Here is an 18,714-nt window from a genome sequence, read left to right on the forward strand (position 1 = left end):
GAGGCATCTTGGTGGATAACATCCCATTTGGACAACATCCACGCAAAGAAATAAATCAGCAAACATCCTTCTGTGAATCATCGAGGGTCTAGCAGCGCTGCAATCCCGTTTGGATTACAGCCGTTCCAAAATCATCTCATCAAAGAACATCTACGAGGTCGTACGTGAGTCAAAGAATCTTCCATTTCCTTATTTTAAACTTCCTTAATATCTCCATTGATTTGATCTCAGTTACAAATTCTTGTTAGTTCAATTTACAATGGCTGCAGTAAAAATAAAATCATTAATCAAAGCTCGCGGAGTTAATAAAGCAAACATATCACGTTTAATTAAGCATATTCAGGAACACGCATTGATCAGTAGCGATGCATTAGAAACGCGTAAGCAAAAATTAGAAGAGTATTATCAAGCATTTACCAACATACAATTCGAAATTGAAGAGCTTGCCGAAGAAGCTAAATTAGAAGCAGATCAGGATCTTGAACGAGAACAGTTTGATGAAATATATTTTGAATGTTCGGATTTAATAAGCCAACGAATTCGAGAACTAGATCCTATTGGTAGTACATCAGCGACTACCAGCACTCAGGCGACCGCGAACGCGAACGCGAATAATTCAAAAGTCATTGTCCAACAAAATACGTTATTACCTAAGATTGAAATTCGTCCATTTGATGGTAATCCTATCGAATGGCACAGTTTTCATGACACATTTCAGTCACTTGTTCATAATGATACTCAGATTCCTGCAGTACAGAAATTTTATTTACTGAAAAATTCACTTCGTGGTAGTGTAGCTACAATAATCGATCCATTAAACGCGTCTGAAGAAAACTATTTTGTAGCTTGGGAAATGTTAAAACAACGATGCGATAAACCACGGCAAATCATACAAACACACATCAAAATGTTACTAGAATTGACAGAAATAAATAAAGATTCACCGATTAGTTTGCGAACGTTAAAAGAAAAAGCGTTGATGCATGTTAATGCATTGAAGGCCCTTCAGGTACCGGTAGATAGTTGGGATGCAATCTTAGTGTATATCATAATTCAGAAACTCGATAAAGCAACGCGACGAACTTGGGAACGTACTCTTGAAAATAATCAGATGCCAAAATTTACCGAATTAATTGCGTTTTTAAATAAACAAGAACGGGGTGATGATATCGAGGAATGTATTAACATAAAACCTAAATATAGCAATTCAATAGGTAGCAATCGCATCATAAATCGAATAGGAAAACCATTAGGAGCTCGCGGACAAGCGTATGTAAGCGCACAACCGCGATATGAGTGCGCATTTTGTCAGGGAGATCATGGTATCTATGCATGCCAAGAGTTCATGCAGCTAAGTCCGCACGAACGAAGTAACGCGGCCAGAAATAAAAGGTTATGCATAAATTGTCTAAGAAATAATCATAATACAAGTAAATGTCTTGCGCCTGGTTGCAAAAAATGCAGTCGACGACATAATACTTTATTACATTTTGAGGTTCATAATACACAGCGTAATAACGTAGAGCAACAATCTCCTAGTAATCAGCAATCAACTTCATCTGTTTCTACAGAATCAGTAAAAAAGAGTTACGCGATTACATATGACTCGGAAGTTTTGTTAGGGACAGCACGAGTTTACATTTTAGATCAGTACAACAGGGCACACGAATGTCGTGTATTATTAGACGGGTGCTCCCAATGCAATTTCATTTCAGAAAAATTAGCAGATAATCTTAAATTGATTAAACAAAAAATTAATTTGCCGTTCGCAGGACTTGGTCAATTAACTACACGGGCAGAATATAAAGTAAAGACGACAATAAAGTCACGGATAAATAATTTTGAGTCGCAGGTAGAATTTGTAGCGCTTCCCACAATTACAGGAATACTTCCGTCGCGGCAGGTAAATAAGGGGGCTCTTACAATCCCTCATAACATACAATTAGCAGACCCGGAATTCAACAAACCGGCAGAAATCGACGCGTTAATCGGAACCACACTGTTTTACAAGCTACTTAGCAATGGTCAAATCAAATTATCTAATAACACGGATGCAGTACTACAAAAAACCTTGCTCGGCTGGATTGTCGCTGGCGAGGTAGGCAAATCCAAAAATTTCGCGGCACCTAAGTCATGTCATGTAATTACTTCGTTAGATAAACAATTAATGAAATTTTGGGAGGTTGAAGAAATACCAAATAAAAAACATTTATCAACTGAAGAATTAGCTTGCGAAAAATTATATAATGAGTCGACAATTCGTGGTTCGGATGGGAGATACATCGTACGTTTGCCATTCAATGAGCGGAAAGATACGCTAGGAAATTCATATAACATGGCCCTTCGTAGGTTTTACTCACTAGAACGAAAATTAGCAAAAGATAAGGTTTTGAAAAACGAATATTCAAAGTTTTTACGGGAATATCATGAGCTTGGGCACATGAAAGAAATTACAAATTGCAACGTTAATGGTGAAGGTTATTATATACCACATCATGCTGTGATCAGGGAAGCAAATTTATCAACAAAAGTTAGAGTCGTATTTGATGCATCCGCCAAGAGTACAACAAACCTTTCACTCAATGACACGTTAAGGGTTGGTCCCACAGTTCAAAGGGAATTAGTTTTGACTATAATGAAATTTAGATTGCATAATGTTGTACTCACGGCTGATTTACAAAAAATGTATCGTCAGGTTAACGTCAATAATTATGATGCAGTGTATCAAAAAATTTTATGGAGAGATAATGAACATGATGCTCTTCGTGTATATAAATTAACAACAGTAACGCAGGGCACGGCATCAGCGCCATTTTTAGCGACTAGAACATTGCAAAGATTAGCAGAAGACGAAGGTAAAAATTTCCCATTAGCATATAGTAGTTTAAAAAATGATTGTTATGTCGACGATCTGCTTACCGGGACAGATTCTATTGAAAGGGCATTAGAATTAAAGGATCAGCTAATTAGTTTATTAAAATGCGGTGGATTTGAATTTCATAAATGGGCCTCGAATAAGCATGAATTAGTTATAGAATCAAAAAATAAAGATCAAAAGCAAAATATTTGTTTAAATAATGAAACTAAAAAGTTATTAGGAGTACATTGGGATTCAATCGAGGATATTATAGTATATAGCATTAAACCGTTTAATAATAATGAACGCCTTACGAAACGCTCTATCTTGTCTCAAATCGCTCAATTATTTGATCCGTTGGGATTAATAGGGCCAATCATTATTGTAGCAAAAATCATGATGCAGGAATTGTGGAAGGCTAATCTAAACTGGGACGAGTCGGTACCACAATTATTGCATACAAAATGGACAACATTTAAAAATGAATTACCAATTCTAAATAAATTCAAAGTAAAACGACAAATCACATTAGCTGACGCCATTGAATACCAATTACATGGATTCTGTGACGCCAGTGAGCAAGCATATGGTGCATGTGTATATTTACGGTGCGTTAATAAAGTTAAAAAGTGTTCAGTACAATTAATATGTGCAAAATCTCGAGTCGCCCCACTAAAAACAATAACAGTTCCTCGGCTAGAATTGTGCGCAGCGCAGCTTCTAACAAAATTAGTAAAGACTGTTTCTGAAGCGCTGCAGATTAGTTTTCATAAGATTAAATTATGGTCAGATTCAACAATTACACTTCATTGGATAAAATCAGCGCCGTATACACTAAAAACATTTGTTGCTAATCGGGTAGTAGATATTCAAGCGGGTAGTAATATCGACGATTGGTATCATATAGCTACAGACGAAAATCCCGCAGATTACATTTCTCGTGGTCAAACTCCTTATGAGTTTCTTCACAATGATCATTGGTTGTATGGACCTTCATGGCTGTCACAAGATGAAAGTCAATGGAAAATTAAAGAGTTAATACCCATAGAAATTCCTGAGCAACGATTAACAACAGCTCTTATGGCTATCAAAGATTCAGGTCATGTAGGTCAGGACAAAGCAATTGTCAAGAAAGCCCAAAACGCTCAGGTAGAAACAAATGATACATTCGAACGATTCTCGTCTATTGACAAATTAAATCGGTTCGTAGCATTTTGTCAAAGAGCTATTAAGAATAGGAAAATAGATAACAAAGTAAAGGGTGGGTTTTCGGTAGAAGAGATACAAAACGCGCATCGTCAAATTCTTAGAATTGAACAGCAAAATCATTTTTCGCGTGATATTGAAAGATTAAAGCAGGGAAAGGAAGTACACTCAAAAAGTGAAATTCGATGTCTAAATCCGTGTCTAGATAATGATGGTATCATGCGCGTAGGAGGAAGACTAACACATGCAGCAATCAATTACTCTCGTAAATATCCAATTTTACTACCGCGAAACAGCCACATTACTAAACTAATAATTTTAAATCAACACATAAAAAATTGGCACGCAGGTGTGCAAGGTACGCTAAACGCGGTTAGAAACAATTATTGGCCAATTGATGGAAAGAATAGTACGCGACACATTGTTCGGAAATGCGTGCGTTGTTATAAAGTAAATCCCAAGCTACCAACATATGTAATGGGTGATTTGCCCAAAAATCGAATCACTCAGTCACGCCCATTCGAATGCGTTGGAATCGATTATTGTGGTCCGTTTTTTCTGAAAGAAAAGAAATTTCGCAATAAGGGAAAATTAAAATGTTACGTATCAGTTTTCGTTTGTTTTGCAACTAGAGCTGTTCACATGGAGCTAGTGACAGATCTAACGACTGAAACTTGTTTAGAAGCTATTAGACGTTTTTGTGCTCGAAGAGGAAAGCCCTCTCACATCTATTCAGATAACGCTACGAATTTTGTTGGGGTAAAAAATGAAATTCTAAAGATTAGAGCATTTTTCTTGTCAGAAGAAAATCAATCCATATTAAAGAATAGTTTATTAAATGAGGAAATTAATTGGCATTTCATTCCTCCTCGATCGCCGCATTTTGGAGGCCTGTGGGAGGCAGCGGTTAAGTCTTTTAAACAACATCTATATCGCACTGTTGGTGACACTATGTTCACATACGAACAATTCAATACATTTGTAATTGAGATTGAATCAATTCTAAACTCCAGACCCTTAACCCCACTCTCCTGCGATCCAAATGACCTCACAGCCTTGACTCCCGCACATTTTTTAATTGGAAGAGTTCTTACAAATATACCGGAAACCGACCTCCGGAATGTAACAACAAATAGGTTGTCAATGTGGCAGCACATACACAAAATAAAGCAACATTTTTGGCAACGATGGCATAAAGAATATTTAAATGAGTTACGCACTCGAAGCAAATGGCATCAAGGAACTGGCGCAAAAATCACAGTTGGGAAACTGGTAATGATCAAAGAGGACAATCTTCCGCCGATGCATTGGAGCATTGGTCGCATCATCGCGGTCCATCCAGGACAAGATAGTGTAATCCGTGTAGCAACTATAAAGACACCGTGCGGAGTGTATAAACGTTGTGTAAATAAACTTGCGCCACTACCAATTGATACACCGACAGACAATGCGTTGGTGACATATAAAGTGTTATAGGATAAGATAAACACAATGTATCCAATTACAAGCATAATCTAGTTAATAAGTCATTTATAGAAGTAAAATTAGAAGTTTCCTCCGCTAGTAAACAATTGATAAGATATATATATAGTTCATTCAATAGCTGTAGAATTTAAATCAATTTTCTTAGCGTTTTTGTATTAAGTCCGTTTGATATTCACAGTAAACATGTTGTATGACTAGTTTTAAGTTGTATCGAAGTTAAGGAACTCCAGTGTAATCAAATTCAATTGAACGCACTCGTTCAAGGCGGGCGGCGTGTTACTGCGTAACAAATATTATACAAATTTGTAAGTCGTTAAAGTGACCTGTGACCTCTCAAGGTAACAAAAATTAACCATCCAGGTAGAGCAATTGAAAAACATATTTCGACGAAACCTTCTAAAATCATAAAGTCAAAAAGTTCAATAATATACATGATTACCCTTACAGATGCCATAAAAAAGGTCACCGGTTTACACACCTAGCAAAGTTAAAAAATTTACAATCTCAACCGCCCTAAACATAGAAGCTCCAGAGAACTTACCTGAGGCTAACGGTAGTCCCCGCCAAATGTATGTCATTTCCCCAAACTCAAGAAAATTTCGAATCACCAATCAGAACCGTTGTTAGAAAAAGCCCCCACTATAAGAACAAGTTAATGTCGACAGAAAATTTTGCGAAAAAGCTCAGATACAAACATATCAGCATACGAACAACATTAAAATAATCTTCTACGTGCCGTCCGATAAAATTTACAAACTTATACTTTAAAATATTCATAGTTGTATTAGTAAATATAATAAGTGTTACATGGAACTTTATCATAGTATTCATTATCCAACATTTTCAAATATTCACTCGCCGTGAAGTCTGCGTGTGAAGTGAGCATTTTCGAAAGTAGCTTTCAATATAAACATTAACTATTTTGCTCACGAGTCAACACTTCTGCTTCTTTTTCTTTTCCATTCGCCGTCCTCTTTTATGTTAAAAATTTTAATCACTCGTTACACACGCAATTGTTAACGTAATTATGTCATGTTTGGTGTCATTTTAATCAGGAAAACTAGACGCATACGGCAGTAAAAGTTTCATGAAAAAATAGTAAGCAATAAGAAAGTTACAGTCTTTTCCTTTGCTTGCATTAGTATGTGTCTCACCGATATTCGATCCTCGTCGTTTCGGCGACCGATCGTGTTTCATTCTTGACTGATTTCGAGAGGGATCCCCCCAGTAATGGGGATACAATTTTAACATTTACGGTAGAGATCTTTTTAACATTTACGGAGAGAATACTGTAGCCGGTTACTGTACCCCCACTCCTGCTCTAGACTGCCTGTGTGACGTCGTGTGCTATGGGGGTTGTACGATACATTCGTTGGGGTCCGTCCGTGATTAAAAATTTTGCTTGCACTGTTAATAATTTTTATTTTTCCAGATTATTAAAGTTATTAACACTATGTTTACGTCCATAAACACCTTCCATATGTACATAAAATAATAATAATACATGTTATAATAATTAGAATTTTATTAATAGCTTTCCACATTACCCAGGAGGTACTATTGTTGATACGTTTTTTATAAGTGCTTTCCCGTATACGCCTATTGCACTAACAATAAGTAAGAAAAACGACAGTGACTTGGCAGGAAAGTCGAAATCGAAAATATTTTCCTTCGATCTTCTGGATCGTTTGGAGTTTCCTGCACATTCTCTTTTTGCAATTAACTTCAATAAACGTGTGTATATACATTTCCCATTATCTACTCTTAACCCTCCGGTTATATCAAAGTACAAAGGAAATTGTGTCATTTTGTAAAATCTTTCTTGCTTGTAACACTTTCTAATCTTCTTAATAAATCTTGTCTTTAACGAGTCATTGCATATACTGCTTGGTTGCTGTCCATGGCTACAATAGTAATTACTATTACCCTCCATTTTATAATAATCATAATTTTCTAGTTTACTTCACAATTTCATGCATCCATACCAGAACTTTCAAATTTAATGTAGGATACATAATTGTAATGAAATATAAATTTACCAATTTTTGTTACGTCTATCGTACTTTATAATTTTCCACTGCTAACACTTGTTTGCTGCTGGACACGTCTACTCTCTTCGGAGGAAGTAAACCAAGTGAAGGCGATCAAGCAATATTCTCCCACGTAGATTTACTTCTTAGAAATGTAAAATATAAATATTATTCGAAAATGTTTCTTCTCTTACAATCTTTTGCACCCCATAATTTTCTCACCATACCAAGACGAACTGTAGGTATTGATTTACTCGTACCCTTCCTAAATATGAATAAGTAATTCTAGAATTGTGGAATATGTCAATCATTTTGCTTCGGCAAAAAACTTCTTGCAACATTTTATCGAAATATTCTTTGAAAATATGATGATCTCGGAGAACTAAGCAAAACAGAGGGTGCATAAGTAACTCCAAGATCAGTTATGTTTCAACCCACACACGCGATGGTACAATTGACTGATTGCAATAAACTCTGTATCTTTCTTATGTCAGTGCTAGGACTTTGGCCGTATGAAAGCAAAAAGCTCCGACTGTTTAAAAATATTTTTGTCGGCTTTAACATTAGCCTCTGTATATCAGTTCAGGTATCGAGTATACGCTTTGTTTATTTCATTCTTTTATGAATACTAATTAAAATAACCGAAAGATCTTGCACGATCACAGGTTATAAGTATATTTAGGTAACAAGTACTGAAGTGTCTATTGCGAAGAGTAAATTTGAATTTTTATAAGTCAATAATTACTCATATTTCTCAGACCATCAGTTTCGCGAAAATATGGCAGAATTTACGGTATTTTTATTAAAATCAACAGAACAAACGGTACTTAATAGTATAATAACAGGAAGTATTTAATTTTTATTAAAATTATAAAATAAAGAAGATATTAGTCCAAGTGTAATGTTCACTCGTAATTTATTGGTAAATATTCAATGTGCTGTTTGAAAACTGACTCAGGAGCTTAGAACTAACATTTAGTTATCGCAATATGATGGAGAAATCTGTAAATATCAATAACAAATGAGTATTTTTAAATATCCAGTTTATTAGATATCCGGGTAAGGAAATCATTTACCTTATCAAGTCTCTATATGTGATCAGCGATCTCCTATGCTTTTAGATAATTCAAAACTCGGGGAAGGTAATATTTTTATTAGAATATCCACGCATTTTGTTTTTTACATTGGATCATTATTTTGTGTAACGATGTCACATCATTCTGATTTTTCTATTTTATTGCTAATCAACTATATATGTTGCTTTCTTACACAATCAATGTAACAGTTGACGGTATAATAAAATTATTTAGGTTTTAGCCGTTACCACTGTGGAAATGACATTGTACCGTGTGTTAAAGAACCTGACGATTATGACTGTGACTATGGGGACACTTGTAAAATATCATGCACTTTGCTATCATGTTAATACAGTAAGTTACAAAATATAACAATAAGTTAGCAATATAAACATTACTGTAAAATGCAGGTAAAAGGAATAATGGATCGAATTAAATTCCATTTGCAAACGAAAAACAACGTGATACACCAAATTATGCAGAAATACAACTCTGTGGGAAAACAGCTGTCAACACTTTTTGCGTGTAACTGAAGTTTTTAAGGTTGGTAACTTGTAAAGTACAAAGCTAATGATGTCGTACGTCTTACAGCATTTGTTTATTCGGCGGCGGGCGTAATGATATTATGCCATCTTTCACCTATTGCTTTGGACATAATTATGCCTCTCAATGAATCTCGTCCAATAAAGTTACCAGCAGATGCGGTAACTTTCTTCGACAAAAAGAAACATCCTATTATTATTACCACTTTTTACTATTTATGGATAGCGATAATTTCGACTATATATGTTGGAACAGAATCATTCATGATTATGATCTGCCTACATGCCGCCAGCCTATTTGAAGTAACTAGGTAACATTATTTTGATAAATAAATGAAATAAACATTATTCATAATTAAATATATATACAGAGAGTTTCACAACGAGTGTAAGAGACGAAAAGGTGTGTTAGTCGCCTTTCTCTTTGGCAAAATATTGGTTGGGGCTTCATTTTAGATATTAGAGTTACAAGCAAAAAACACTGACCAGTGAGAGCACGTGTGGTCCCGGCGCGTCACAGCTTGAAGGATAGCTTCAAGCTTGACGGCTGATTGAGGAAGATCATATGGTGGTCGGTGTAATAAGGAGCTGTTGGATGAAAATTACGTCATATAATGGATACAAAAAAAACTAGACTATTGTTAAATTTTCATTCACTTAGGACGAAGAATTAAAGAAATTAGTTCTGGGTCATGTAATCAGGACAAATCGAATGTAGTTGATACGTTTATACGTGATCGTAAAAAAATATTAATAAAATATGGAAAATTGGTCTCGTTAAATACTGCAGTGACGAATAAAAACAAATTTTCATCGTTGAAGAATGAAATAATTTTTCCATTCAACTAATAAGAATTTAAATCAAATAATTAAAAAATTTAAATGTAATTTACCCATTGACCCACAAATAGTTATAATGAAAATGCATCTCTACCACCGCGTCCATCCATTGATTCTTATTGTTAAAAAAAATAACACCACGCAGAAACTCAATTTTCTTCACTGTCACTATTTAGTTACTACAAGCCTGACACGTAAATCGGACGAATGAAACCATGAGAACGAATATTCATAAATAATTTTTGCTATACTATTTTAAAGGCAAAAAAAGCAAAATTTTCAATTAAAAATTACAATATATTTTATTTCGGCTGATTTCTTTCTATAATAAACGATTACCGGCAAGATTTCAGATCGATGCCACAGTTTATCAACTGATCACCGTTGCATGGCAATCTGTTGACAATGTTTCGTTCTCCGTAGTACAATATACTATCGATTCTACAATGCCGTTTTCCTACAATGAGATAATAAAGTATCGTTAAACATATGAATGAATGGTGGTTCACGCGGTTTCAGTCGGTCCATTTATTAATCGTGCTTATGCGGAGCACTTATTAGCAATTGAGAATTATTCTTCAATATTCTTCATTAAATCTGGTTTTTTCGTAGATCAATAAGTAAGGTTTGTTTAAGTAGTTTATGAATTTTCAAAATTAAACGGACTCAAGAACGGATATATTTCGCTTCAGTCAATTACTGCATTAGCTATTCCATTTCAGTTCCATCTCATTGCATAGACAAGACACTCATTCCTTGTGAAATGAAAATTTATTGGTTTGCTTCATTAGAACAGATGGCGAAATTAATTTTTTTGTTATTCCTTATACCCTTTTGGAAGGCGTGAAATAAATACATGTTACTCGGTCTGCATAAACAATAAATAATTAGTTTATTTCCTATTTAAGAATAATGAAGAACTTAATATTATTCCTAACTTCTAATTCGTTATTCGATTTAGCTTTCACTGAATAGCTTCTTGTTATACGGACACGGTATCGATACGCTTGTTCACAACGACGATTGGCTATCACACTTGTAGCTGTCGCTCTCGACGTCACGCGCCCTGTCTACGCGAGCTCTCATTAGTTAATGTTTCCTGTTAATAACTCCAAAATAAAACCTAAACTAATATTTTGGCAAAAGAAAAAATTGTTCAGTATGGGCCCGCCTAACACCCCTTTTCGCCTATTACAGTAGTTGTGGGGCATCCTATATATTATTTATGTATACAACATCCCAATTTTATTCAAACATAGATTTTTTAAACAATTACAAGATATTGTAAAAAAAATGGGTCATACCACACCAAATCGATCAACTTTTGACTTCATTATCTGCGATATTGTTTTAATCGAAGTATGTTTTAGTTTACATTAAATTAAGGTAAAGTTTTATGTCATCATTTTGTGAATTTCGAATTTTTAAAGAAATAACAAATCTTTAAAGTTTCCAATTTTTGGCTGTCTGGCGAAAACGTGCTTTACTTACGAACGTTTTTTCTCAGAAACTACTCGTCTGTAAAAGATGATTCTGCTCATTCAAATAAATCTTTAGGGCTGAGTATTTCATTTTCTAACGGTCTTTGTAACCTCGTGCTCATTGCAAGTCTTTCAACGCTTCCCTTTAGATTATTACATGCTTCGTTATTGTGAATTATTACAAAAGAATGCCATTCTGCAGAAACACCGGAATCGTTCGAATGATCAGGTGAATTAATAGAACGTTATTTGCTTTTATATTGCGTAGCTGTTCCACAAGAGTGATTACTGATATTGTCTTCGGAGTATACAAGTCATTTAGTCATATACAAAGTCTTCTCGATTTGCTTTGAGACTAGTAGGTCAATGCTTTCAATGATAATAACAAAACGCACGACTCGCTTATCTAATACGACGGTACACCGCATCTTTTTCCAATTTAGTGTGATATCAATTTTCGACACTACATCCTTCCGAAAGCTCATTTTAAATGTAAAATTTAACGAAGTATGACCGTATTTTTAAAAATTTTAATTCTTTAAAGATATAAATTTCATTGTTAGAGTCAAAAATATTATTTTTTAATAGTCCAATTTTTAAGTAAAAGAAAAACAAGACGTAGCTAAATCGGCTAATAGTTCCTGAGAAAAAAATTCGTGACTGAAGCCTGCTTTCGCCAAAACGGCGAAAAATTGCAAATTTTGAAGGTTTGTTATTTCTTAAAAAATTGGAAAAGGATTCATTTAAATTTTTGCATCAAAGATATTTATGCAAAATTCATTTTCATCGAAATGGTCACTTGTACTCGCCTAAATTTCACGTGGGCTATAACATATTTCGATTAAAACCAACTTGCAGATGATGATATCAAAAAGTGATGGATTTAGAGTGGAATGACCTAAATGATTATTTGTAAGAATATCTTCAATGAGGATACAATTCATAGCTAATAAGAAGACACTGTTTATAACTAAATAGGTAGATCACCGATTATTACATTACTGATTATTACACTGATTATTACTGATTATTACACCATTTATCTAATCGAAATGTTTATAATTATTTTCAGTTACTTTTTCAAAACAGCTATTTCTATGGAAGTAACTAACTCTTGTATTTCTCGTAAACATACGAATAATAAGAATATGAGTTGCTATATTAAAAGTGTAACCATGCATAGAGAAAGTATTCAGTGGGTATAATTTTATAGGCATACTAACAAATTCTAACAATTTTAGTAAATTACATAATATGCAGATAATAGAAAGCATATCAATTTTGTACATGTAAAATGTTTTTATCATAAGTAATTTATATCCTTTGAAAATGTACACTGTATTCTGCTAACTCACTTTATGTTTATTATTATTACAATTAGACTTTACTTAATCGATACTATTATTTTTTAAGGTTCGCCAGTGAATGTGATGCCCACTTTAAGTTAACGTATATTCCTTTGATTATATTGGGGGTGATTTCTCTGAGCATAAATTTGTTTTCCGTAAGTTATTTCTGCTTTCAGTACTATCCGAAGTAAATGATATAATATTGCAAAAAGAACATCACTGCATTATTAAATTTTGTTATTTATTTCAGCTGTCTCAATCGATACTCCATTTGGCAAATCTTGCAGAAAATATGTTGCACTTACTATTAGTTATTGCTGTAATACAATATATGCTTTTGATAAATCTTGCAATTCAGTATGTGGTGGATGGTGCTGACAACATTTCTATATCCATGTACATATTTTGATGTTTTATGTATACGGAATTTTTTACCATACTTTGTTACATATAATTCTAATTGCAATTCGGTGGCAACACATTGGAATCATTTATGTTCTTCCAGCAACCTTTTCAAACAATTGTATTAATGCTAACATGTTTCCTTTCATATTTTAAATTAAATTGTACTTTTTATTTTCACAATAAAGGGTACATTAGAGCGTACTTGTAATGTAGAACTTTTTAATACATTCCGTGCCGGATCAAAATATTATGTATGCCCAATGCTTTATGATTAAATACTTTTACTGCACGTACATGATTTGCAATTTATATAATACAATAGCACAATGACTCTAATTATCAAGAAACGGTTGAATAGTTTGAAACCACAAGTCAACAATGTAAAAAATTTAATTTTCAACCAATTATTAATTAATTTAATTGATTTCTCATTCTTTCATTTAACACGTAGCTATAATATTATGTGCAATTAGTTAAATTGCCATTTTTAGTTTAATCTGAATAGTTCAATAGGGTATGGATTTCATGTATATGTTTATGATATTCGTATGTTGGTATATGATATACATAAATGAAATATATTTTTTAATGACTTAAGATTATGAATAATTTGTCACAGAATGATTACATACGCATTTGTTGATATTTACAGATACAATACCAACTGGTATGAAACGACTGTAACCACGCAGAAATTACTACAGATGGTTATACTAAGAAGCAATAGAGGTTTTCCTATTACACTTTATAATATCTTTGATGCATCACTGCAAGGTTTTTCGGTGGTGCGTTATTATATATTCTGCAAAAAAATTACTCACCTCTCAGAATGATATTTTAAATCAGATCTTCATATTTCAGCTTTTTCAAACATCGTTTTCCTACTTTACGGTGCTGATATCCTTATAACAGTGCTCGTCTAATTGCACTGTTTCACAGTATCATGAAATATGTAGTATAATGTAGAGCAATAAATAATAATCGAATTTAGTCATTTGTATTAGAAACGAAATGACCGCCAATAATTAAAGTCATATTGATTTATAGACGACTAATTTATCTTAAAGAAACCTCTTGAAGGATATTGGGAATTTATTATCGCATTTTCTAATTGTATAGTCTTTAGAATTCTAGAATGTATCTTTAGTTTTTACAACTCTCAGAGAAATCGACATGTACTGATGCAATGACTTTTCAGGCTTTTTAAGGCTTCTTTAACATTGAACGGAACCTACTTGAAAGAGGTTATCGTATATTCTAAACTCAGCATTCTCGTCGCGCACTGTTCAAAAATCTTAGAATAGTATATTTAAGATTTCCGAACACTTTCGTTTTTCATTAATTCTCGGGAAAACTCAAAAGTATATGTCACTGAACTGGATTGCTCCATTTCTAACTTTCTGTGGCATGACGTCACCGGGCCTACTGTGGTGCTTTCTGCGAGGTCAGAGTTGAGACCCCATTGAGGGTTCCTCTTGTTAAGCATACTTGAAGATTATGTGTTGCCACCGTCTCAAGTTTGAACCATATACCACTTACTACGTAAAGTACAGCAGCAGAATGTATAGCGTGTGTACAAAGGAAGCGTATACAGTGTGTGATTTGCTAGTGAAGCTGTTGAAGTTAAAGTATTGACCATGCTTATACCGCTTTTTTGGAAAACCTCATATCCTTTGCAGTTATTGTTTAATTAGGGACTAAGACCTGCGAGTACTCCAAGTGTAAATGCATGTACTATTATAGCAGTTCATTTTAGTTAGTTCTAACCGTACGCCCGTCTTGTAAGCACCGAATTCTTCAATAGTTCCTCCACCGTTTAATTTTTCTTTATAAATATAATTATAACTCGGATATACTCTACGCGTGCATTTTATTTTACATAACCCCTTAACACCTATTCTTTACGATTACTATAGGATTTCTAATAGGTTTTTTATCCGATTTTCAACAAATCATTTACTTTATATACATAATTTTTTTCTTGTATACTACAAAGTGAACACAAATTAATATATCGTTATAGAACAGAGATGATCATCAGTCAACCGAGACAAAAACTCAGTCGCATTGATGTAGAGAATTGCCCTTTAATTAAATGAAACTATTATAGAAATCTATATATCGTATATTTATATAACATACATGGTGTGTTCCGAAAGTAATGCGAATGATTTTTTTTTAAGGAATTTATTGAACCAATTCTTACAAATGCTTAAAATTCTTCAAAGTACTACCCTTGGGCTTCTAGATATTTTTGCTAGCTACTCTGCCGTGAGCTGTACGCATCCTGGAATGCGTTTTCCGGAACCTCTTTTAGGGGGTCGGTCACGGCCGCTTGGGTGTCTTGTATCGACGAAAAACGAGTTCATTTCAGGGGTGTCTTGATTCGAGGAAACAAAAAAAAAGTCTATTGATGCCAGGTCAGGACTATAGGGGGGTTGGGGCAGCGTCAACATCTGGTTTTGGGTCAGAAACTCCCGTACTCGCAGCGCGTTGTGGCAAAGCGCGTTGTCGTGATGCAGTATCCAGGTACCGGAGATGTGTTTTCTCGTCCTGACGATCCTTTTTCGCAGTCTTTCCAGCATATTCATTTAGTAGGCGGTGTTAACTGTCTGTCCTTCAGGAAGAAATTCTTTATGTACTGTTTGACGGACTGTTTTGTTCAGAATCGCCCCACCTACCACCCCTTTTCGGGTCCTACACTAATTGTGGGACACCCTGTATATATATATATATATATAGCTATTAGGCGAAACTTAAATTGAATAATGAATTAAGAAGTTAAGAATAATATTAAGTTCTTCGTAATTCGTGAATGGGAGATAAACCAATTAGTTGTTGTTTACCCAGACCAAGTATCTTGTATTTATTTTAAACCTTCAAAAAGGAAAAAGAATAAATTCACGAAAATTCATTCTGTCAATTATTCTAATGAAGCAAATGAATAAATTCACGTTTCAAAACGAATGAGTACCTTCCCTACGAAATGGGATAAAATTGGAATAAAATATCTAATGCAGTACCTCATTGAAGTGAAATGAATCAATTGCTGCGTACGTATAATTTTAACAATACGGAAACAACTTAAATAAAACTTACCCATTGATTCATGAAAAAACTAGCTTCGATAAAAAATATTTGTGTCACCGGGTAGATCCACCGATCAGAGCATCAACAGCTGATATCCTGGCAGGGTCAATGAACTCTCAATTTATTTCACTGTCTCTTTCTAATAATTGCACAACATAAGCACGACCGGTAAACGGACCGAATGAAAACGCGTGAACGATTATTCATAGATATGTATGTTTAACGATACGCTATATTCTCATTATAAGGTATCCGAATTGAGGAATCGATATTATATTGTATTTTATTAGAAGACATTGTTAGACTGGCCACGGATCGCGGTTTCGTTCTCGATCGCGAGGCATACGTCGCGAACGGTTGCTATGCAACGATGATCTGTTGAACGACTGCGGCGTCGATCGACAGTCATCGTTTATTGTCGAAAGATACGTGTTGAAATAAAATGTATCGTTGTTTTTAATAAAAAGTTCTGTTTTCTTGCTTTCAAGATAATATAGTTTAAATTATTTATGAATATTTGTTTAGGTGTTTTCATTCGTCGTATTTATGTGTTGAACTTACAGTGAAAATTAGTGAAAATTAGTGAAAAATGACAGAAAAAAGTGATAATGAAAACTAATAATGAAGGGTGACAGTGATAGGTGACAGTGAAGTTTCTTGAGAGTTTTTTCAGAGTTTCTATTATTTATGAGAACAGTAGGGATCGGTGGATTGGCCCAGTGACAGAGATGCATTTTCATCGTGATTATTTACGGTTCAATGGGTGAGTTACATTTAAATTTATTAATTATTCAATTCAAATTTTTATTTGTTGAATAGAAAAGTTATTTAATTTTTTAAAAATGAGAATTTGTTCTTTTTCATCATCACAATATCGAACGAAAATAATTTTCCATATTTTATCCATTATTTCTTTGCCATAACGAATAAACGTATCGAATAAATTCGATTTACTTTGATTACGTGAGTAGAGACTAATTTTGTTATTTCTTATTCATGAATAAATGATAATTCAACAATAATCCAGATTTTTTTATTCATTATTTAATGTAACTTTCATGTAACAGCTTTTTATTATACCGACGTTATTCCGACGTTATACCGACGTTATACCGACAGTATCGATACATTTGTTCACGATGACGATCGGCCGTCATATTCGAAGCTTTTGCTCACGCTTTCGCGCACCCGGTCTATGCGCACTCTCATTGGTCAGTGTTTTTTGCTAATAACTCGAAAATGGAGCCTCAACCAATATTTTGGCAAAGGAAAAAGTTGTTCAGAATCGCCCCACCTACCACCCCTTTTCGGGTCCTACACTAATTGCGGGACACCTTGTATATATATACGTTATATATTTACGTTTTATACGTTTTATGTTTTGCCAGTTTCCATATGGTAATTCAACAATAAGTACGAGGGTTGTCCGTAAAATAAGGTTCCCAATGATTTTTCACAATGAAAAGCATGTTTATTGGCATTGAGTAATATATTTTTGGAAAGCTTAGACTTACCCCTATTTTTCGACGTAATCGCCGTTCAGGTCAATGCATTTTTGCATGCGGTGCATCTTTTTTATGCCCGCATCATAGAACTCTCCCGCCACGCCGCGAAGGTAGCTTAGAACCGATGGCCGTCCGGAACGCTGTTCGTCATGGACGTCTGTACGTCCGTCTTTGAATTCCCTGCACCATTTTCGCACGTGTTTTACGCTTATACACTTTTCTCCGTAAACTTCACATAATTGGCGATAAATGTCCACCGCTACAATGTTCTTTGCACACAAAAAACTAATAAAACTAATTCGCACCTAGCGGGAGAAGCGAGTGGGAGCTCCATTTTTAGCGCTTATCATGCTAAAATGGAGAGTCGCAGACAGCTCGTCGTGGCGGGGTCTGAAAGAGGGAGGACCAAGCTACACATCACTGTCGCCGGATCCCGCGTAACACTGTTCCTTGCAACTGCAGCTCTTTGGGAACCTTATTTTACGGACAACCCTCGTATTATCGAACTTTAAAGGAATAATTTATACTTTCTCAATCCTTATTAATGCGATTGTACCTTCGAGACGTTACAAAATAATTAACCACTTATTAATTTATTGAAAGAGAAATGAATACAGTATTACCTCAAAACAAGCAACACGCTTGGGACCGGCCAGTTGCTTATTTCGAGGGTGGTATGCTATTCGGCTTGCCTTTGTTTCCGAGCGCGCCGACGGTAGCGGTAAACTATAAAGTAATCGGTCGAGCAGCGATGTTATTCTTTAGATGAGGACAGAACATAACATGCTTTCCCTTTTTAATACTAGTAAAAATTCGTGAATGGAACATGTACATAATACATATTGCCT

The 18,714-nt window shown here is 34.5% G+C and overlaps 1 protein-coding gene across 1 annotated transcript; it reads left to right on the forward strand.

Moving 5' to 3' along the window:
- Positions 1-259: 259 nt before the first annotated feature.
- Positions 260-9,914, forward strand: LOC105664292 (uncharacterized). Its single transcript, XM_076529595.1, has 6 exons — positions 260-2,102; positions 2,190-5,467; positions 8,889-9,008; positions 9,065-9,179; positions 9,246-9,358; positions 9,858-9,914. Exons 1-6 carry the CDS (start codon positions 260-262, stop codon positions 9,912-9,914), a joined length of 5,526 nt encoding a protein of 1,841 aa, XP_076385710.1.
- Positions 9,915-18,714: the final 8,800 nt, after the last annotated feature.

Source organism: Megachile rotundata, chromosome 3 (assembly GCF_050947335.1).
Source record: "Megachile rotundata isolate GNS110a chromosome 3, iyMegRotu1, whole genome shotgun sequence".
Lineage (NCBI taxonomy): Eukaryota > Metazoa > Arthropoda > Insecta > Hymenoptera > Megachilidae > Megachile > Megachile rotundata.